Below are 24,230 nucleotides of genomic sequence, written 5' to 3'. Positions count from 1 at the left end.
AGGATTATTAGGAACACCATACTAATACTGTGTTTGACCCCCTTTCGCCTTCAGAACTGCCTTAATTCTACGTGGCATTGATTCAACAAGGTGCTGAAAGCATTCTTTAGAAATGTTGGCCCATATTGATAGGATAGCATCTTGCAGTTGATGGAGATCTGTGGGATGCACATCCAGGGCACGAAGCTCCCGTTCCACCACATCCCAAAGATGCTCTATTGGGTTGAGATCTGGTGACTGTGGGGGCCAGTTTAGTACAGTGAACTCATTGTCATGTTCAAGAAACCAATTTGAAATGACATGGTGCATTATCCTGCTGGAAGTAGCCATCAGAGGATGGGTACATGGTGGTCATAAAGGGATGGACATGGTCAGAAACAATGCTCAGGTAGGCCGTGGCATTTAAACGATGCCCAATTGGCACTAAGGGGCCTAAAGTGTGCCAAGAAAACATCCCCCACACCATTACACCACCACCACCAGCCTGCACAGTGGTAACAAGGCATGATGGATCCATGTTCTCATTCTGTTTATGCCAAATTCTGACTCTACCATCTGAATGTCTCAACAGAAATCGAGACTCATCAGACCAGGCAACATTTTTCAAGTCTTCAACTGTCCAATTTTGGTGAGCTTGTGCAAATTGTAGCCTCTTTTTCCTATTTGTAGTGGAGATGAGTGGTACCCGGTGGGGTCTTCTGCTGTTGTAGCCCATCCGCCTCAAGGTTGTACGTGTTGTGGCTTCACAAATGCTTTGCTGCATACCTCGGTTGTAACGAGTGCTTATTTCAGTCAAAGTTGCTCTTCTATCAGCTTGAATCAGTCGGCCCATTGTCCTCTGAGCTCTAGCATCAACAAGGCATTTTCGCCCACAGGACTGCCGCATACTGGATGTTTTTCCCTTTTCACACCATTCTTTGTAAACCCTAGAAATGGTTGTGCGTGAAAATCCCAGTAACTGAGCAGATTGTGAAATACTCAGACCGGCCCGTCTGGCACCAACAACCATGCCACGCTCAAAATTGCTTAAATCACCTTTCTTTCCCATTCAGACATTCAGTTTGGAGTTCAGGAGATTGTCTTGACCAGGACCACACCCCTAAATGCATTGAAGCAACTGCCATGTGATTGGTTGGTTAGATAATTGCATTAATGAGAAATTGAACAGGTGTTCCTAATAATCCTTTAGGTGAGTGTACACTGAACAAAAAGATAAACAAAACATGCAACAATTTAAAAGATTTTACAGTTCAAATCAGGAAATTAGGCAATTTAAATTAATTAATTAGGCCCTAATCTATGGATTTCACATGACTGGGAATGCAGATATGCATCTGTTGGATACAAATACCTTAAAGAAAAGGTATGGGCGTGGGTCTGAAAGCCAGTAATTATCTGGTGTGACCACCATTTGCCTCTTGCAGCGCGACATCTCCTTCACATAGAGAAGATCAGGCTGTGGATTGTGGCCTGCAGAATGTTGTCCTACTCCACTTCAATGGCTGTGTGAAGTTACTGGTTATTGGCGGGAATTAGAACACGTTGTCCTCCATGTCGATCTGGAGCTTCCCAGACATGCTCAATGGGTGACATGTCTGGTGAGTATGCAGGCCATGGAAAAACTGGAATATTTTCAGCTGCCAGGAATTGTGTACAGATTCTCTGGCAACAGCTCTGGTGGACATTCCTACAGTCAGCATGCCAATTGCACGCTCCCTCAAAACTTGAGACATCTGTGGCATTGTGTTGTGTGACTGAAGAGTTTGAGAGTCAGGCAAGGAAGAAGTCACTGCGCTGATCCACTCAGGAGTCTTCATTCATTCATAGGAGACTACCCATCCAGCCAGTTTCTGTGAACAAAGGGTTACAAGCAGGTTTATAGAAGAAAAAGATTGGTGAATCTTAGAAGGTTTGCACCTATCAGGAGGTTAAACAAACACAGTATCCTGATGAAGTGATAAAACCAGCATCTGCATATAACGCTTCAGTTAATTACATACATTCTCGATTTCCATGCGCATAGCATTACATCATCACTTAGTATTGGATGCAGGCCCTTTGATGCCACTTATATAAGAGTTTGTCCTTGTAGCTCCTTCGTAGTAAGCCAACTTGCTTGATTAACAGGCTTACTCAGAAGCACACGGCTGCACCTGGTACGATAGTGAACTAAATTATCATTCTTTCTGCAATGCATTACCTTGTAAGAACTTCCAGACGGTTTTCCAGTCTTACACACTTCTTCAATGACACAACTGCACAGAGTGTGGAGTGGCCTTTCATTCTCCCCAGCACTAGGTGCACCTGTGTAATGATCATGAAGTTTAATCAGCTTCTTGATATGCCACACCTGTCACGTGGATGGCTTATCAAGGAGAAATGTTCACTAACAGGGATGTAAACATATTTGTGCACAAAATATGAGAGAAATAAGCTTTTTGTACATATGGAAAATGTCTGAGATCTTTTATTTAAACTCATGAAACATGGGACCAACACTTTACATGTTGTGTTTATATTTTTGTTCAGTATATATAACCTTAATCAAAAATAATATACAACACATGCAAAAATATAAACATAATTTATATTATAAATAAAAACATACATAAACTTTTTTTTTATTATGTGTAATCTGAAAAATGGACCAGTGAAAATTACTGCATAATATAAACTAATTCACCTTGGATTAATACATTAATAATACCCAATTTCTGATTTTAAAGTAATATTCTTACATGGGACAATCAAATGTTTGGAAACCTTCATTATGTTAAAAATAAAGATTAATTAATACTATTAACCTTACATGGTTAATTGGCTGAAATGTGATTGTTTCAATCTGACATTTTGGAGAACTTCTGGAAAGCATTCTTACTTAAATAAATAAATCTTACATTTCATTCTGAATCATCCATCTGAAGTGCGGACATTGTTACATCAAGGTATTTACATTTAGCAGTTGATACCAATTGCTTCATCCTGCCTCTTGATATTCTAAAAACATTTGTTTCCATGTTGCAATAAATTGAAATTACCAAAATTCGATGAGTATGATTTTGCCATTTACAGCAGCTCCTGGAAAACAAATATGGGCAGTTACAGTGCAATTTCTGCACATGACATATCACCCTTATATTAGCTGCTAGGTTCATTGGACACATTTTGCTGGTATGGTGGTTTGACTGGTGAAAACATATTAGATACATTCTGTAACCTTTCCAATTCACATGCTGATAACGGCATGGCCACATGGCATTGGAATTAAATTCTAATCACTGATCAAACACTGATTTAAAAAAAAAAAAATCCTGGTTTTGGTAAGATGCACACAAACATTTTATCGACAAATACTTTTGGGGTTTTTAAATCTTTTTGAACACCTCTCAGTGGATCACCTTTGTGTTGTCCTATCCGTCTCCTCCTCACCAATGACTTGCCTATAGACCTACAGTTCCTCCTTGAAAATATGTGGTTTCTGTGACAAAGAAACAAGATGCAGTAGAGAGATAATACCACATCACTGTATCTATATATTGTGTTTTTTTAATGTTTGCCCATGTTTTACATATTCCAACTAAATGCTCCTTGCCTTTATCCATTTTTGTTCCATTATAATTTCCAGTCAACAAGATTGCATTTGATGGCCTCACCTTATTGGCCAGGGATGAATGGCAAGGGATGATGTAACAGCAAAATCGTCCATGAACCTTCCTCTTGGCCCAGATTCCAAACAGCTGGGCTCTCTGCGCTTAAAGTGCACCATGTGACCCCTAGACACGCCCACTGCCATTCCTGCCCAAGTCTCACGAGAGTGGCCCAATTGACACTAATTAACAACCCAATCAAGGGGGGAAATGAAGAGTAACAGGGACACACTAGAAGCTGTTTATTGTTGGGAATCATGGGGGCAACACTAACTATTCCAGGCCCGTCGAGAGCATGAATGTTGTTTAATATTAGGGTCACCATTCTCCCATTGGTCAGCTTGTGGATATGCAAATCGGGGAGAAAACGTCACTTCCTGGTATTACACGAGCGCCATTTTTCCTTTCAGGAGGAGGGTGATGCGGCACAAAAAACCTCAGTGGCGAATAAACGAAATAAGTCCGTATTATTTATTGCCATTAGCGAGTGCGTGGATGTTGTGAGGAGCAGCAGGGCCCGTCGTTGTTCCCAGAGCAGCGGTTTGTTCCTGAGCTGCAGTGACACCGGAGCGACGCGTGTGGTTTGTGCTTTGCGAGGAGGCAGAGCAGACGGCGGAGGCGAGAGCTCCCTCTTCCAGGACGACAAGGTAGCTACAAGATTACTTGTTCGGCTACAACGGCAGAGAGAAAAGAAACAACCCTCCTACTGCTCCGCTTATCTGAGATAGTTCGGCACTTTGCATCTAATATTTACAATATTGTTAGTCTGTGAAGGCGGTGGATATGTAGCCAGATGCCTACATGGGACAGCTGTGCTGGCATTATAATAAACATGTCCCCATTGAAGCGTTATTTTGGAAAAGCATCACTTCAGCAGAAATCAAAGGGTGACTGCATGCATATATCACATCTTATTTATTGTAAACCCTGACTGTTCGGCGTGTGATGCTGATTTGATCCGTTTTATGAAAATGAAGTTGGATGCAGCGCGTCGTACTGCCGAGTCAAAAGTGAAGTGTCAAGTTCTGTGCCACTGCTAATGCCAGAAAGCATGCTTTTATTAATGCACCTTTCAATTAATTTACAGGTATGGAAAGTTCCCTAACTTTTTGTAACGTAGATCTAAGGTTTTATATTCCTTATGTCTTGTTTTATTTTACAGCCTAAAGACAAACAAATCTATACATGAATAAATAAGCATATTTGTCAGATTCGCGATGACGAATTTTGGCTGCTTAAAATACTAATCTAATAAGAAAAGTGAGTACATGTTTTCCGGATTTTTCAGTTCGACCTATCATTTGAACGTTGTGGTTCATTGTATTTTGATAAAATGTATCATTTGTGATTCAATGGATCGAAATGGATTCGTGAACAATGCTTTGTAAAACCATGGGGATCATAAGAGTTTGGGTACAGTACAGACAACGAAGGGAAGTCATTAGGCTGTTGTCACCTTGTATGTTATTTTAAATGAGGTCACCTGCAAATATATAGTCTTTGTGTCAGACAACAGGTGCATGGCATGTCCTTAGTGTTACTGATGGGCCAACGTGAAAATGACTTTGTGCAGAACCTGCATAGGTAGTGTTGCTGTGATGTCAAGTGCATATTGTTTCCAGAACACTGTGGATCCATACTGGCAAATCGATTTGTATAACGGGCTTAATTGTATATATTGATACCCATCTTATTTATTTTATTCTTGGTAAACGATTCTACACTTTTTTTTATCCTTTGTTAAAATACTGGTCTTTTTTTTTTTTTTTTTACCAAGGCCTAGATCAAATCAAAACTTTGACCTACACCCCTATTTGGTTACCTTTGCGAAGATAACTTTTTATTAAGATTTTAATGTAAATGGCAACTGTTCTCAATTGCAGCACTATTTCTACACTTAGTTTCACATTGATTTTACACAGTAATATATAGTATTTTACACAGATTTGTTTTTCCTGTACTAAACACAAACATATGAAGTCATAGTCATTCATGAATACACTAAAAACGATTATCTAATCACTTAGTCCATCAAACATTCTGATTGATAGATTCAGCATCATGCCCTTCCAGAATGAATCGGCAATAATATTTAGGACTATAAATACTATTTATAGTCTATTCATAAAGCAATAATATGAGATATACTCCTGATTTTGTTTTCAAGAGTTAAAAATAACATGTACTGCAAGTCATGTAAATTATAAAGCAGACTAAATTAAGTGTCCTGTTGTCAGTTTAAACATTCCTAGTTCATTCTGGGGATAACTGATAATTTAGTTTAGCTTGTTTTAACAAATAAATTCAAGAAAAGCACTTCACACAAGGAGGATCCCCCACTGATGGGACAGAATTTAAATGTGAGACCAATCAAGAATGTATCTATAGTTTGTATTGTAGTTGAAGATGGACACAATAACAATAAGAATAATAAAATTATTTTGCAATGTTTAAAAAATACATGCTTATTGTATTATTATTTTCACATATACCTAAGGCGTCTTTGACAAAACAGTCTTGCCAAACTATGACCAATGTACTGTGCTCAAAAAAATTACATCTTGTGGAGCATGCACAGAATCAATCCAAAATCATTATTTTTTATCAATATTTTATTTTTGAAAACTATTAAAATTGTTATATATATGTTCTGGGGGCTTGAAAAATAAACCCCCTTTAATGTTAAAAAAAAAAACCATAATGAGTAAACTGCACATTGCTTCAATCACTTGCATTGAGTTCTTTCTCTATCCTGGGATCCTTTGCCACCAGCATGACTAAAGTGAAAATGGAGTTGAGCATCTAGGTTGTTTCTGTATCCTAGAACTGGTTGTGTTGGCTGCATATGGCTCCTGACTGTGACGTCATGGGCAGCTTTTTGTAAAAAGCATTTGTGTTCCCCAAACCTCATACTGCAGCAGCAGTGGAATGATTGTAACCTGTAGATATCACAATTGCATTAGCCATTGCCAAATAGGTACAACTGAATTACCATTATAAGGCTGAGCCTGTAATTCTTAAATTATGCAGACAAAATCATCATCACATAAGTGGTGGAAGATCATTTTTAAACCGCTAACCTATTTTTACCTTTTCTAGGTTGTCTGTCTGTGCTTTTGATTAACATCTGCTGTATCCGACATCCCCTTACTTCAAGTTCTCTGCATTTTACTTGTTTAACTAATTTCATGATTTGATTTACCTCTGTGAAGATTGTTCTTATTGTCATAATTTCCACTAGGTGTTCTGTGATTGCTCATTGGTTCACAATTATAGATCGCCTCCTGCAGGAACTTCCTTATGATGTGCTGGGTAGTGCAGACATTTCTCAGATTGTTTAGGGTGGAGCCAAGTGACAACATGCAGAAACCCTCTAAAAATGTGCATCTTCACAATTCTAAGCAGACCTTTGCTGATCTGCACTCAACGGCAGAAATGTGCTGCAAGAATATGAGTCTTATTGTATTTTGCACTTTGTATTGTGCTTATATTATGTAAGTCGCCCTGGATAAGGGCGTCTGCTAATAAATGATAATAATAATAGTCATTTAATGTCTTTGGGGAAGCAGAGTAGATTAAAAATCAGAATGACGGCCATGTTTGTTTCCAGTTCAAATTGGCCCAGAATGTCTACACACAATACAGTATTCCAACCCTGTTGATATTACAACAATAACGGTACCAGACCTATGCTAAGGGCTTTTGACCAACAAGTGTAGCAAATGTGATACAAAATTAGAAAGAAATAGATATTTCATTGGTGATAAACAATATAAAGATGTGGTAGAAGTTGCAATTTCAAAATGGTTGCAGTTTGTTTACAGGTTGAGTAGGCCCAGAATCTAATCGGGTATTGGTCTGAACCTAATGGAGTACATTTTACTTTTCAGTTCTGAAGACTTTTTTTTTTTTTTTCTCCCTTGTTTAGCCTGAATTGTGAACACGAGACAAAAGAAACGTGATGCGGCATAAGCAGCAAAATGTCAAAATGGCTGCCATTAGTTTGTTTGCACAGCATATTGGCCTAGAATCTAATCGGGTTTTGGCCATTCCAGAATAGATCTACGATTTCAGTTTGGAAGAAAACGGGTTTGTTTGTTGGCCAGTACTGTGCACACTCGATGAAATTGCAGCCCTGTTGCCATGGGAACCACAACCATGGAAACCGAAGCATGCCGAAAGATTTTGTCCAGCGTATAAACCCATGGTTTACAAATCTCATAGTTTGAGTTCTAAGTAATACACAGCTTATGTGGCGAACGGACCCTAACACTATTTCCCCCGCCATGATCTGTTAGCGGCGCTGAGGGATACAAAACATTCTAAACTTAGCATAACAGAAACCGCTTTCTGACTATTATGGGATGGTTAATTAGGTAGCTTGGTGGGTTTAAACTGTGGACCTGCACAAATGTGCCGTGATTGTAGTTTTAATTTAAATTTAATTATTTTAATAATTTTGCTGACACTTTTATCTTGGGTCAGACATCTGGATGAATAGCATAAAACTAAAAAATATAACAAGGTACATACTGTATTTTAGACTACCTCATGTATTAAAAGAACAACGGTATCAAGTTTCTTTCCATCTATTCCTATGTGTACAGCTGAAAGTTCTGGAACACTGGCTGGAGATTTCAATTTTCCAGAAGAGCTGCTGTATGACACCGTAGAACTGCTACCAAAAGGTGCATGTGGGAGGCATGATTTTGTGGCACATCAGAAACATTTGTTTGGCGTTCTGTGAATTGTGAACGTAATATGGCAATGAGCACAAAATGGTTGCTGCCTCGGAGGTCATCTGCTAATTTTCTGAATCACAAAAATTGAATAGATTGGGATCCCGAGAGGCTTCTGCCTGAACTTAGTTACAACAAATGAGAATGATCTGGTCTTGAATCCCACATGATTCTACCTGGTTGTCGACTCAGGCCAAGAGTTCACAAAATATGGTGCACAGTTGTCTGAACATCACTAAGGGAAGGTGGATGAAAACCAAATGGGCATAACTGTTTTCTTTTAAAGTAGAGCAACCCCTAAATTCATGCATTTTGTATTTTGAATTGCTACATGTTTCTATTTATTCAGAGGCAAGTAAAATGTATTGAACAGACCGTTATTACTGTATAGTAAAATAATTAGTTGTTTAACAATGCTAATTCCTGGGTACACAATTGTTTTTGTAAATGTTTTCTTCCATTAGATGCTCTCTCTTCTAAGCGGTTTGCAGGTTGGCAAAATGTTAAAATCCAGATGTGCTTAATTCTTTATGGAAATATTAAACCAATCCATCAAATATCGAAGGGAAGATTTTGAAAACAATTATATATAATTTATATGAATTACATTGAAAGCACTTCAGCAATTATGGAAATCCTGTTCTTGAGCTTATTCATATAAAGGTGTGCAAAAATAAATGTATTGAGTACTATAACTTTTCCCAGCACAGTATGACATAGTATTGGCAAGTATTTTATTTGTGTTATTTGGAAATGAGCCTATTGCAACTATCCAAAATTGACATGACATTTGGATGATATTTATTCAAATTCATCACATAATACAACACATTTTCTTTACATTTCCTTTGTGTTATGGAATTTACTAAATGTAAAAACTGCTGTAAGCAGATTTTTCCAAGCCAAATAATACCACCAGTCCCTTATGAATAAAGGATTTCTGCCTTAAGAAGTGGTTATCATCAGTACAGGAGGATAGGTGTGTCATACATTTGTAGAAACAAAGCTAAATACAAGGAAATAACGGTTTTATCCAAAATTGTTTACAAAAAATTCAATTAATATTCTCAATCAAAAGTAAGTTAATTCAGTTTAGGATTCTTCCAGAAGCTATTTTCCTTAATTTAAAAACAAAAAAGGAACATAGCTAGTCACTTGAATTTAAAAATGGGTGAAATGCATCTAAGGACATGGAGTTCCAGCCTGAATCAACAGCCAATGGAAATGGTGATGGAACGTGTGCAATTAGTTGAAATGGTATTCAAGATGATTGTGCATTTTTTAACTATTATAGGAGTTTGAAGATTCTGCAAGGATGTCAACATTGAACATCTAAAGTTTTAAGTGGAGAGAATCTATGCCACAGAAATTGGCACAGAGGCACCTTCAGGCTCTTTTACCTCCCAAATAAGTAATCTTTGCAGTCTACATCTGTACCATGGTAGTTTGGTGCCTTAAGTAGTGAGCCAAGCCAATTCACAGTTGATAGTTCCATATTTAGTATTAATTTAAATTAAAAACAAAAATGAAAAGTTCCAAACTAAAACCATATATGTACAAAATTACTTGATTAGTAAAAATCTCTACATGGATTACGGAGTGAATGAACACTGTAGTTCAGAAATTGTGGTTCGAACCTGGACAGTGTCACAGCCAAGGCAGGTAAATTGGACCCTGTGGGTGATTGCATGAACATAGACTAAGGTCACGTTGTCGTAACGCAGATTTTCAGAGTCTTGTGCAGTTTTGCCCAGTTCTGCAGAGATGAACATTATTCGAGGGCTGCTGCGTGATGTCACTGAGACCCACCTGCAGAAATGTACAGTTTTACCACAGCCCAGCCCAGCACAGCTCTGGAAAGTTGCTGCGTGAGGCCAACTGTTACTACAAAACAGAGAAGATGCAAAGATCAAGAGGGACATGTTAATCTGAATGAAAATTGCAACTATAACTACTGCTGCACCCTTGTTAGTGGAGGCGAACAGCAATATATCGCACAATGAAGCCATACATTGTCAATGCTATAGAATTCAAGATATGTGGTCAGAGCTTTACTAAATAATATCAATTTAACAAACCATGTAAATCTGATGTATAATAAAGCTATAACCTGAATGATTATTAATCTGGAATCACCAAAGAAGAAAGAAATTTAATCTGAAAAGGGGGATGTTAAATCCCACATAATACAAATTAATGTCAGTCAGTTAAATGACATCGATTACTGCAGGGTTCGAGAGGTTTTTTTGATGAGATTTGTGTGATGTCAGACAGAAGCCGGCGCAGCCAGCTGTAGGATACCTGAACTCAATGAAGTCGTCTTACTATAAGCCATACTAACTATAGACACTCGATGAAAACCTTTGCATTTAACAGTCTCTCCCTTAGAGTGGTCTTATTTAGTCAATCATGCAAAGTATTCAGGGAATTCTAAGACACTAAGAAAAAACAAACATGTCAGACACTTCTCTAAAACAGTGATGTTCAGTGACAATGTTCAGTCTGTTGCTAGTTCTTAGAATATAATGCAAGCACTTTTTTTTATTGAGCCGACCCTGAACCAGTCTGTGAATTTTTGGCCCTGCACCAATACAGAGTGCTGGCCTGGGGCTGAGGCCGGGGGAGAAGTTAACTAAACTTGTCCTCATGTAGCGTTGGTCTACCCGATTTTAATAGGTTTAAATACATTACAGATACGTAATGCATTAATAAAATACATTATAAATAAACTACTAGTGCTATTTAAATACTGGTAAAATAAAAAAATCTATAACCAATCATTTTATTTAAATTCTGTGTAGATCATTTCGAGCGATAGCCCTTCCTCATCTGTAAGCTAGGTCTTTAACCTCCAACATCCGTTAACTTTTTTTTTTTTTGTATAACAGTAAAAGCGGATAGCTTTAAAATTTCAAATTAAACCATGGTAACAATGATTTATTAAAACATGTGCATGTTGCAACACAGCTTTTGAAATAGGTATGCTTAGAAATTGTATTGAATTGTTGAAAATCCCTTCCCCCCCCCCCAAGATGTTTACCGAGTAGGTGTCACACAAGTTGTAAATTGTTAGGTACTGTCCGAGAAGCTTTCCTTGCCTCTTTTCATTGTCAGCGTATCAGTTGGTTAGACAAGATTTTAATTGATTCTTCAATCAAAATTATTATTTTTGTGAGATTTTAGTTTTTATGAGATTCAACTTGTATTCGCCAAAAGCACGAGAGTCAAAAACACTTAATGTAGAAAACTGTGAACACAAAAACAAAAAAAATGTGGCTTAATGCAGAGTTGTAACCAAGTCACTAAAACTGGGACTCGAGTCATTTAGCAGTAAAGGCTCGAGTCAAGTCAGTGATGTGCCAAGCTAGAGTTTAGTCACTGAATTTGTCGAGGTCACCTATCTAACTCGTGTCACTTCTTGATTTTATCTGATTCTTTTATTACAGGAATTGAGCAATATATATACACACAGATGGGTGACAATTTAAAGGACAAACCTGAATAAATGAGTGCAGGAACATAAGATTGCAGATGCCTCCAAACAGGTGTACTACATGATACAATTAAGCAATTAACATCCTATCATGCTGTGTGGCATGTTTAAAAATGCAGAGTAGGCCCAGTTGACCTCAGTGACCTCGATGACCGTGATGCTCATTGCATTACTGCGATCTGTAAGGAAAAACAAGAGAAACTCGTGACTGAGAGTGGTTTTTGTTATTGACATAGGCACTGGTCTACAAAGATGTGGAAAAAAATGATCTGGTCAGATGAGTCATCCTTCACCATATTCTTGACAAGTGGGCGAGTGCATGTGTGACAAGAGAACGGTACAGGCCTGACTGCTTGACCCCTACAGTGAGGGGGTCCGGAGGCTCTCATGCTGTGGGGGCATTTTCTTTACATGGTTTGGGTCCACTTCTCCCCTTCGAGGGAAGGGTCACTGGAAATCAAGTTACGAGTGATCACCTTTATCCTATTGTGATACGTTTCTATCCTGATTATTATTTTTATAATTTTTTTATTTCTTAGCAGACACTAAGGGTGCTCTGATCGATCGGCTGCCGATCATTATCGGCCGATAATCGTTTTAAATAGTTTGATCGGTGGTCTCTATAAAGGCCGATCAGATTATGCAAAACTCGTAAGATTTTTCTACGTGCATCTTAAATGGCTATATTCAGCAGTCTGGCAGTTCTACCAGGTGTCTGAAAAAGACAATAAATTTGCAATTAGCAAAGTGTGTGCCAAGGAAATCCCACGAGGCGGAATGCACCAAAAACATTTAAATACCACCAACCTCATCAGACATTTAAAGGTTAGTCACGCTGTGGTATAAGTTGCGTCTCTAAGAGAGGGAGTGGAATATGTTGCACGTTTCCTGCACATGTCAATAAACAGTTGTCAATTCATGATACTTCATAATTTATTCATTTAATACTTAATATACATCGTTGTTAAGAATAGTTAAATAAATAAATAATGCTACATGATGAATAGAAGGCTTCAAATAGACCCCGTGTTCGGGATTGGCGTTCGGTATCGGCCGATACTGCTTCCAGTGATCGGTAATTGGTGATCGGCCCCAAAAATCCTGATCGGAGCACCCTTTGCAGACACCCTTGTCCAGGGTGACTTACAAAATATAAGAGCCCTTCTAAAGATATGTGGGCGGTTTATTTCAATGGGTATCAATCACTTGTCCGACCAAGTACAAAATGCCCCTCAACCTACAATGAAATATGCTACATCCGCATTCCGCATTAGACGGATTTAATGCTTTAAAATCTGCATTCGATGGATGCAGCTTTTTGTCAGCTCTGTCGCATCCCTAATATTTTTATGCAACCGGCCCCTGAAGAATTAAAAACAAACAAAACAAGAAAATAAAACTTTGTAGTATGCTAGTCCAAACAGCAGAGTACTTTGTGAATAAATCCCAGTTTAAGTTCACTGGTAAATAACTGTAAACATTTCTTATTTGGGTCATTTTATCTTTCTATAGTGATCTTTACTAGGAATGTTGGATCTATGGCTGAGGCAATGCAACAATTTAGCTAATCAATAGGCCTATATTGTGTCAGCAGTTTATTATAGTCAAGACTGCACTGACTAAAAACAAGAAAGGGAAGGAAGGGTATTAAGCAAAACAATTTTATCACTGAATTTCTTGATTGATTTATGCTGTTTTCACAATTTGTTCATTTTATTTGTGGACTTTATTTAGGCTTATATTTTGGATCAGTTGGTTGTTTTTCCCAGCTGGCATAAACCATTGCAGGGATTACATTTAATTGAGTATTGTTTGTATTAGTGCTGTACACCTTTTTAGCCTATGTTTTGTTAAAATAGCTTTGTTAAAACTCAAAAAATTGAGTAATTCCAAATATAAAGTAATCGCTTGAAATACGAGTGAGTTGTATTCCTGGAAAACTTTGCATAGAGAATTGTGCAACCATCAGAGAATTATCACGTAGTGTAGCTGCTGTGGTCGGAGCTCCCCGCTTGGGATTCAGTCCATGCCGTACAGACGCTCCACCACAGCAGCTCCACACAGTAGAGTGTTAAGTCCGACATGCCAACGGGAGGCTTTGCTGGCATGACCTGGAAAACATTGAAACAAATGGAAACGTCTCGGGGAGGACTTTGTCTAGCAGTGGTCCGATAAAGGCGGCTGCTGCTGCTGATAAAATGTATAAAGTTCATATTTATATATTTCTGAAATTGGTATAGTAGCCTTCAACATTCGTAACACGTTTGTGGCATTGAAATCCACTATCCATATAAAATAAAGGCTCTTGACAGTATTCCTATACAAAATTAAGGAATGTAATCTGAGACTGTAACTGTTAGAATTCTGTATTTTTTGGCATGCTTTGGGAATACTTGGATAGTGGGAGCAATTGACAATTTGCAGAATGTTCTTACTGTATTCCAGCAGATGTTTGTGGAAAGAAGGTCCTGTAGTTCCCAGTCTTCAGACTGCAGGCTCTTTCTTTCAGTTTGTGACCTTTTGGTCTGATCTCTGTTGATTTGCAGTATGGATTTTGGGTTGGTTTTTGACATTGCTTTAGGAATGGGGAAAACCTCAGTTAACACTTACCGAAGTCGTCATCTTCTGGATAAATAAAAAAAATAAAAATAATATATATATATATATATATATATATATATATATATATATATATAACATTAGGTGAAAACGCAATAGTTTGATTTGTGTTATAAGGTGGCTGTTTGAAATTGGAATAAACTCCAAATAAGTGAAGTGTTTGGGATTATTATACATTTTTAGCAATAATTTTGATAGACATGTAAAAAGCAACAATAAACCATATATTATATTATTATTATTTTTTTATATATATATAAAAAAAGGGAAAAAAAGCTTCCCTTTGTATGGGCATGTTGAGATTTTATTAACTTTTGAGAGCAGTGTTTGAACCTAGATATTAATTGTGTACACATCAACGTGTGAGGACCTTTGATGAATATAATTATTCCTTCATAGCTCTGTAATGGTTTCCTTTTCACCTTCTTTTGGGCTTTCAAAGGTGTAACCTGCTTCTTCAGTATCAACACATCAAAAGAGCATATTGGGTGTCTCCTAGTGGTACTGTGTGCTTATCAGGTTAACTCATGGAAAATAGTATAACAGCAGTGCTCTCCAATTTAGGAAGTTTAAAAAGTCTGAATTCTTTGGATTGTTTTGTATAATTTAAATTGATTTTATTTCATACATACCCCAAATGCCCTCATTGGCAAACGGTTAAATGTTTTTTTATGCCCCAATAAGTTCTCATCAGAAAATCAGTTTGTTTCTAAAACCCCCTCTTATAGTAAAAGTCCCAAACTTTCATCCAGAGTATTCCCCGGTTTATTTTAAGGCATTGTGCATGAATAGCTTCCTCAGCAGTTCTTTAGATTTCAGTTTCAGTTACTGGCATGCCGTAACTTGCCATTAAGATCTTTTAGATTTCAAATTAGATTAATTAGGGGTGGTGATTGAAATGAAAGCACTAGTAGTTTATAGGCAAGGTAAACGGATGTGAGGAGAATATGCCTCAGGATTTAAGCAACTTCGTCCAGTTAGACGTTGTAATAATGGCTTAACACTTCGAATGTACGTCAAGAAACAAGGCATTATCCTCATCTGTTCCAGACCTGGAAGAGTGAAGTAGTGGTTTTAATGTTGTGGCTGCCTTAGCTTCAGGGAGACGGATGTCCAGTAAACTAACTTTATTACACATATAAGCTGTAGGAAAAACTGTAAATTATCAAAGATGACATTGGTATCCCATTGGAAATGATATTCAAGATTCTGGTATAAACAATGATAATCAAAAGGAAATCCTTTTCAGGAATTGTTTCAGAAGATGCTTTATTAGAAATAAATTATGCAACACTAAAATTCTAGCTTACAGTACATTTTAATTGTTAAAGTTGTGATGAAGGGGGGAAAAACTAATGTTTAGAGGAAACACAATAGTAAAGTAGGACAGGTATTGCATATTAAATTTGACTAAATGAAACTTTTGCTGATTCTACATTTTATTGGAATGTTAATTACAGAAACACAAGATGATGTAGGCCTATATTACTATTTTCCTGGGAATCATGCTACTAACTCGTTAAGTATATGATTTTCTGGTTGCGTAAGCCTGTTTAATTGGCCTATTCCAAGGTGTTATACTTGCACTGTATAATAAAGGTTCAGTTCTGTAGTTAAAACTGATGGACTGATGAAAGCTTAATTCAGGCTTTAACAATCCTTATTTCTTTTCATAGGTTGGAGACAATGTATCAGCTTCCTGTACTTAATCTGGAAAAAATAAGAAAATCTAGAAAGCGGGTAAAAAATATTTTGTTGGACATTGGCCTTCAGGATTGTAAAGACCTTCTGGGGGTGAGTAAATATTACTTTAATTTCAAATTGGTTATTTATACAATTCATCTGCAGTGTACCTTCAAGTGTTTATTAGGAAAGGGAATTTGTTTGCTTGACAGTTTAATTTAGGATGTTTTCTGTGTTATACCTGCATTCTGTATTCCCCATCCATTCAATGATTTGTCAAACAAAATAACACCTCTAGTATTTGAACCCTTTAGTTGTATTTGTTGAGATTTGTTTAAATAAATATATATCTTGTCATCTTTTATACAATTATACAATTTATAACCCAAGATAGATAGAGCCTTGCATTAGCTCTATCCTTTACCATCCTTTTCTTGCCAATAATTCATCTCAATTGAATGTGAGATGGCTGTACAGATACGAATGTGTTGATGTGAAGCAGCTAAAGGGTTCCGATTTGCTGTGGTGGTAATGATGTAACTGCTAGCCAATCACTGGAGAGGAAATGGGGGAGGGGTCACTACCTTACTTGATGTGGTTAAGAGGCAGTTTACATGAAGAAAACAATTTAATTAAAGGGGCAGCAACACGGTTAAAAAAATACCAGGGTTTATCATATGGACAGATCTGTAGCAGGTATTCTATGTTCTGAAATGGTTTCTTGGTAGAGTGGAAGGGATCTAAAATCACTAAAATGTGAAAAGACAACTTTGTCATAACTTTAATTGTGACTACAGTCACTGCCGAGCACATTTTGATCTGGCAATGTTGTATGAGGACGTAGTTAAGTTGTATTTAGTTTGACAAATACAACATTTAAATAAATGTTGGAGAAATGTATTACCCTTATCACACGGCTTCCTTGAAATGTTTCCCTAAACATAGTTCATAGTTAATTCTTCAATCTGCAAAACCTTGCTTACGCTCTCAAGATGTCATGTCGACTTTGTTCATGCACTGGAAATCTAATGGATTTGATACTGTTTACCTTGTCGTCACCATTTTAAATTAAAGACTGTCACTTAACTTCATACTTCAATATCAGTGGAAGACAGTGCTTACAATATGGCACAGACTGCTTATTTCTTAACCATTTCTTATGCTTTATTTTTCAATCAGGAACTCCAAAGCTTTGATGCTGGTGATAAGTATTTCAATAATACAGAATGGACGGATCTTTCAGAAGCTGACCACAATGGCAGAAGGAAGAAAAAGGTAAGCTATCATTTTAAATTGAAATATTTACATGTGTGTGGAAAATGTTGGCTTATCAGTCATCCCATGTCTTTTCAGCCATGTTGGTAATTTGGAAATTTTGATGCGTACCATTGAGGCAGTGTGAGGTGGAGTGGATGGGAACACTGAATGTTAATTATTGTATTCTCTGTTAAATAGTAGATTTTTGGAGTCAAGCATCATTATTGATTCAGTATTTTTGCGTTTCAGCCAAGATACCGGACCAACTTGTTCTGCTGCAGCCTGTGCAAGTTTTCTGCAAGGACCCTTTACTCCTACAGGGGCCATGTGCAGCGCTGCCATGAAGAGGAGCAGGACCTGGAAGCTTTGTCCGGCTGCCCTGCCTGCCCATTCGTCGCCCACCCTAAGGTCATCAACCAGCACTTCAAGATCTTCCACAGCATGCAAAGGAAGAACTTGGCTGCCTCCCAGCAACTTGCAACGGAAGCTGCTCCCATCTCATCAGAGAGGTTCTCGTGTCGACAATGCCCCTACCAGGACTCACTGTATTACTGCATGAAAAAACACATTTTACTGAGTCACTACACATCCTTTCTGAATCGTTATTTTGGCCAACGGACTGAAAGCGAAATGAGGAACGGCGGCCCACACACCCTAAAATTTTACTGCAAAATGTGCAGCTTACCAGCTGACAGCTCAGAGCATCTACTCTATCACATCCTGACCTCAGACAAGCACAAGGAACTGGAGATCAATTTAAAAGCCTTAATGTATGAACAATCAAAGTATGGTAAACGCTTCCATCAGCAGAGGCTCCTTGCACCGAAGGCCAAAGTCCAACAACATATTGTAAAATTACCCTTGGTGCCTGGGACCAGTGATAAGCAAGTGCCCCAGTACATGCAGAATCTCCCTCAGGGGTTGGCAGGACCATCTCCTGAGGGAAGTTCAACAACTTCCCTTTCAAGCACGGTGGTTCCTGCAGTTCGTGGTGCAGTGGGATCTGTGCCAGTGGTTCATGGATCTCCAAACGGCACCGGAACTCTGGTCTGCACTGCTGGGAGCAGCCATGCTTATCTCCCGCCGCCAGCCTCCGCTCTTGTGCAGCTGGCCAGCGCAGAGGCGAAGGGCTTACTGCCACCCGGCTCAGCAGTCGCAACTCTACAGAACTCTCAGCCTCCCAGAGGAGTATCGGCCAGCATGCCGCCTCGAGGCAGTGCTGCAGCATCTGTGTTGCAGGCTACTGTCGGGGGTTTACGGAAGGGGCCTGTGAGTACGACACTGGCAAGCATTACAGACACTGCTTCCAAACAACTGCCAGTTTCTGTCGGTGTCCCAGTGCAGCAGCAGCAGCAGCAGCAGCAGCAGCAGCAGCAGCAGCAGCAGCAGCAGCAGCAGCAGCGTCTGACTCTCCTACCATCTGGTCTTCCGGTTAGTGTCCAAAATAAGTTGGGGGTGCGTGTACCAGGCTCTCAGCCCCTTTTGGTCACACAGAGACTACCTTTGAACCAGGGAGGGTCGGGCAACAATTCCGCAAAAGGTGCTATGCTTTCCTCTCAATCTGTAATCAGTCAGCTGATACCCACGGGCAACAAAGTCAATGGCTTGCCTACCTACACGCTGGCACCTGTGCAGGTCACCATGCCTGTTCAGTCTGGTGGCACCCAAACCCTCAATACAGCATCTGTACCAGTGACTCAGCCTAGTGCAGCTTTACAGTCGCAGCCAATTAAGCCCCCTGCCCAGCCGGCACTGAACTCTGCATCCAAGGAAGCCAAGAAGTGGATAACATGTCCTGTTTGTAATGAGCTCTTTCCCTCTAATGTGTACCAAGTACACATAGAGGTGGCTCATAAGCAGCCTTCTACCAAGCGCAGCAGTACGCCAAAAGGAATAGCTGTCCGTGCACCATTTCTGAGGAGGGTGAAAGACAAATCCATCCGATGCCTGCTCTGTAACATCCAGCTTTCAGCAAATGGTTTTTTTGAGCACTTGTTGCATGGACTTAACTGCTTATACTGTCCAGCAATGTTCTACTCCATCAAACAACTCATAGATCATACCAATGTGGAGCACAGTCCCTCACAGACTGCGAACTGTGAATTCCTGAAAAATGAATACCGACTTTATTCCAGTGACCAAGGGGAGCTCTTGTTCCCCTACTTTGACATTACCACATCTGCGCCTAAAGAGATGTTAGGAAACAAGTTAAGTGAGTTAAATCTGGCCCTGGTGACTGGCACTCTTGACCTGATTTACATCAAGATGTTTCCAGTGCCCAAACGGGGAATCTGCCAGATCCCTTTAAAAAATCACTGCACTGACTGTCCCTTTTGCCCAGAAAAGCTACAGAGCGTAGATGATTATGAACTGCATTTAAAGGTAAAGCACCACATCATGCCCACAATCCATGCAATTCTGAAGACTCCTGCTTTCAAGTGCATATACTGTTGTGGTGTGTACACTGGCAAAACCACACCCAAAGCCATCTCTGTTCATGTGCAGCGCTGCAGGTGTGCTCCCAAGACTGCCAAAGACCTGGAGAGAATGATGAACCCTGACTCCAGCGTTCAGACAATGATTACAATGAATGGAGGTCTCCAGAAGGTAGTCCTTTACTCCATGGAACAAGAAACCACAAAGCAGGTGCCGTCCAGCTCCCAGGAAGACAACCCACAGCTTCAGAGTAAACTGAGGCTGGAACTGGCTGTGAGGGAAGCGGTGGAAGCAAACAAGAGGGAGAGGGAAGCCTTGGCAGCGAAACGGCGGAAGATTGACACTGTAGAAAGCACCCCAAAAGTGGCTCCCCAAAGCGAGCCTGCTTTCCCATTGGTTCTGGATCCTGCAGGCCTCGAAATGCGTTCTTTTGAGGAACGAAAGGATTTCCTCACCAAATATTTCAACAAAAAGCCCTACCTATCCAAGAAAGAAGCCGAAACACTAGCGTCTCGCCTGTGGTTCAATAAGACTGACGTAGCCTGCCACTTTGGCTCCAGGCGTTCTAGATGTATGAAAGCCCTCCAAAAGAATAAGGCAGCAGTCTTATTAGGATTTAATATGGCTGCGCTTAAGAAGGTGAAACATGACCTTGTCATTGCAGCACAAGTTGCAGAAGAATCTGTGGTTCAGAAGGCTTCTCAAAAAAATGAAAAAAAGACATCCTAGATCCTTATTTTTTATTTCTCACTTGGTGTACAGCAACCAATTTACCCAAAGCAAATATGCCGAGATAATCTCGTCATCAAAGCAGATGCACTGAAAAATCACGGTGCTGAGAGAAAAATGTATATAAATAAATCAACAAGGAACAGTATTGACAGACGTGGGACTGTTACATTTTACAGTAGTTTTTTTTTAGACTTCATGGTTATGCTTTCTAGCAGAATAAAACGGCTGAGACATCAAAGTCTCATTCAGCTAAGTAAAGACAAAATAATAGTATTGAGGAATACTCTGTAAATCATTGTGTGTTGTGTTCATTTAAAACCTTCTGTAAATTTCAGATATGCATAAATGGTGTTAGTCTTGAGTTAAGTTTGCCCTTCACAGGTAGAACTTTCTTAAAATAATGGCTTGTTAGTCACAATTGTGCTATAGTACATACAACAAAAAAGAGATAATTAAGTTGTTCTCCGCATTTTTTTTGTTTCTTAATAATTGAATGGCTGACATTGGGAAATATGTCTCGCATTTAATGGTCTACTTGTAATGGCCTATTCCTTTGTATTTGTTTGTTTGTCACCATTTATACAGATTTTTTTTATATAATTGTTTTCACAAAAAGGTTAATATTTAAAACTGCAAAAAGCTTATTAAGTTTTTTTTTTTTTTTTAACACTATTTATATTGTGACATTTAAAATCTTTATGTTCATCTGTGGGTCTTCTTTTTATTTAATTTGAGAAATGAAACTAAAATGCCCTATGATTTATTTAAGCAACTATTTTCAGTCTTGTGTAATTATAGTAACAATACAATTAATAAGACTTTTGGAATCATGTGCACATTTATCCTAAGTGATGGCACCATCGCTGCTGTTAATATATGTAATAAAGGTCTGCAGTGACTTTAAAAAAAACAAAACTAAAACACTTTTCAGTATAGAAAAGTTTTTATTTGTTGTCATTTTACCTATTTGCTTCTTAAAAGCAGTATTAGTTATAATGATGCTTTATCCTGGATTCAAACTACATTGGAACTTGTAATACAGTAGGGTAAAGAAATGTGTGTGGGGGGAAGCATTTTTAAATTCCCTTTCCAGAAGTCTCTGTGTGTTCAATATTTGTAAACTTTATTTAGCAGGTCTTCCCTGTCATTAGATCTTCAATGGAGAAAGCTTGAAATCACTGCTGTCTTTTTCAGCATCTTTAAAACCCAGTTTCAATTCCAGTGCTTTTTAATGTTAATTCATTTACATGTAGCATGAGTGGGTTTGAATATAAGATGCATTACACATTACACTAGTGGACCAAAGCCAAATGTCAGTCCTTTTGTTGAATAATTGTCTATTTCAAATGTTTATCACTCTGTGTAGTCATTTTATTTTACTCTGTGTCTGGGATCTAAAAGCTCAAATATATTAAGAGGATTTTCACTAGGGGGCAGTAGGTGCTGCTTTTTAAATGGTGCCCTACAGTACCACTTTACACCTGTATATGGTGTAAATGCATCGGGTTGAGAGGGAAAAGTGACCTGAAGTCAGCTGAACAACGTCAATTGGTTGCTCCAAGTTTTTTTTTTTTAATTACCCTCTCAAACTTCTCAACTGTTTGTTGTGACATCATCTCTGCAACTTCCTCAGCATTCTTTGACCAAAAAATAGTTTTGTAGGTTTGAAATCCCACAGTAGTCTTGGAGAGAGCAGAGGAAAAAGCATGCTGCCTTTAGATGCATCTGTGCCACATCTTCCCCTTGTCCCCTCCCCAACCATGAAGGCCTTATCGCTTATGTGTTGTCTTTTGGTTTGGTTTTTTGGTCCATGTATATTGCAGTGTTTAAGAAAATACATGTTGCTTTAAGAATGCACAGTCTTTTTTTTTTTTTTTTTTTTAAATGCAGTTATTAGAAACTGATATGGTATTAATTGTAGTACCATAATATTTAAGTAAATTACACCCTAGTTTATAGATAGTGAAAGTTAATTTGATTTTTAAAAAGCATATGTTGCCGCTCTTATTAAAGTTTAAAAAAATAAACTGTTCCAGGAACCCCATGTTTAATAACCCTCCATTTCCCTTTGGAAGAACTGTTCATTCGTAGAGATTGAAATGTGAGAAATTTTAGGTCAGCGTTATTCTTTCTCTTTTGCCTTTTATAGTACTAGTTTGTACTTGTAAAGTAATTTGTTTAGGATTTTTTTATATATATATTATATATTCTAATAAGCTGATCATTTGAAGACCAGTTTCTATGGTAAACTTCAATGTTGCACACTGAAATCAGAACATGGATAATTTCTGGTTTACGTCTCAATGTTTAAAATTATGTTTGTGTCAGTCTCATTCATAGCATTGTGTTGCAATTATATATAAAAAATAAAAATATTAATCAGCATTTGTATTAAATTCAAATTGTTCTGTTGGTTCTAATTGTAATTTGACTCGGCCATTTTGGAAAGAGGTTTGTTTTACGTCTCTGCACAGATGTATTTGGATGAATTTTTATCGAGAAATATATACAGAAGTGTTTTTCTGATTCTTACCTCTCTAAATGGGGCCAGCTGCAAAACTAGATGTACGTATATAAACGGGATGACCCAAAACCTCAATAAGATTCAGTGTAGTTCTTTACCAAATAAAATATAGTTCCCTAAATGAATATAAATAAGTGGTAGTCCTGAAACCCAGCACAAAAATGATTGTGGCATCAATTTTGAAGTGTACTGACATGCATGAACAAGCAAGGGTCTCCAATCCTCGTTCTGGACATCTTAAAGGTCTTCTAGTTTTCATTCTAACCAAGCTATGAATTCCGTAATCCTAACAATGTATTATTCCTTTTTTCTTTCTTTGGTGGGCACATTACTGAAAGCATATATAAATTTGAAGGATTAGAGCTCCAACACTAGAGTAGGAGACCAGTATACTATAGCATAATAAAGCAGTGCAACACATTTTGAAGACCAGTTAAGCTTCTTCAAACCATAACCATACATTTTAATATTTCATAGCATTTGTGTTTCTTGTATCATACTGTGCATTTCATTACTGTCACATATTACTGCTTAAATCCAGGCATCTACAGCTAAAACAAATATATATATATATATATGTTTGACTACCATACATTTTTTCTAAACATCTTAATTGAAATCCTCACCAACCACAATAATACAAATAATATATGTATGTTACATCTATTACTTTGACTCTCTGAGTAAAGAATACAAAATAACCACACTCAATGTTAACCAGATTATGAAGGCCAAAACAAGCCAATATAGTATTTTATATCCATACAAATCTGTATGCCTGTCTCCTGGCCTTGCTCAACAAATGACTGTTGTCCCTGACAGATAAAACTGGAGCTGTTACGAAGGTTTTGATTTGTATTAATATACAGTGCCTATAGAAGGTCTGCACCCCTACAAGATTTTCACATTTTGTACCCTTCCAGCCTGAAATTAAAATACATTAAAATAGTTTAGTTTTTTTCGCCACTTTATAAAAAAAGGATCCAAGGCCTTGAATATCCTTTGGAGCATGATGAAGCTAATTATTAAGAAGTGGAAGGTGTATGGCATCACCAAGACCCTGCCTCGATCAGACCATCCCTCCCAACTGGATGACTGAG

General features: G+C 38.1%; 1 protein-coding gene across 1 annotated transcript; it reads left to right on the top strand.

Annotated features, from left to right (window-relative positions):
• The first annotated feature begins 4,039 nt into the window (after positions 1-4,039).
• On the top strand, positions 4,040-22,991 carry adnp2b (ADNP homeobox 2b). Its single transcript, XM_066715865.1, has 4 exons — positions 4,040-4,294; positions 16,175-16,292; positions 17,361-17,456; positions 17,688-22,991. Exons 2-4 carry the CDS (start codon positions 16,185-16,187, stop codon positions 20,601-20,603), a joined length of 3,120 nt encoding a protein of 1,039 aa, XP_066571962.1. The 5' UTR covers positions 4,040-4,294; positions 16,175-16,184; the 3' UTR covers positions 20,604-22,991.
• The last annotated feature ends 1,239 nt before the right edge of the window (positions 22,992-24,230 follow it).

Source organism: Amia ocellicauda, chromosome 10, assembly GCF_036373705.1.
Source record: "Amia ocellicauda isolate fAmiCal2 chromosome 10, fAmiCal2.hap1, whole genome shotgun sequence".
NCBI classification, from domain to species: Eukaryota; Metazoa; Chordata; class Actinopteri; order Amiiformes; family Amiidae; genus Amia; species Amia ocellicauda.
The sequence above is the reverse complement of the archived record's forward strand: the minus strand, read 5'-3'. Positions and strand labels throughout refer to the sequence as shown.

Coding starts and splice junctions, on each gene's coding strand:
- adnp2b (XM_066715865.1), top strand. CDS start 16,185: ATGTATCAGCTTCCTGTACTTAATCTGGAAAAAATAAGAAAATCTAGA. Junction 16,293..17,360: donor ATTGTAAAGACCTTCTGGGG/GTGAGTAAATAT, acceptor TTTTTCAATCAG/GAACTCCAAAGCTTTGATGC. Junction 17,457..17,687: donor ATGGCAGAAGGAAGAAAAAG/GTAAGCTATCAT, acceptor TTTGCGTTTCAG/CCAAGATACCGGACCAACTT.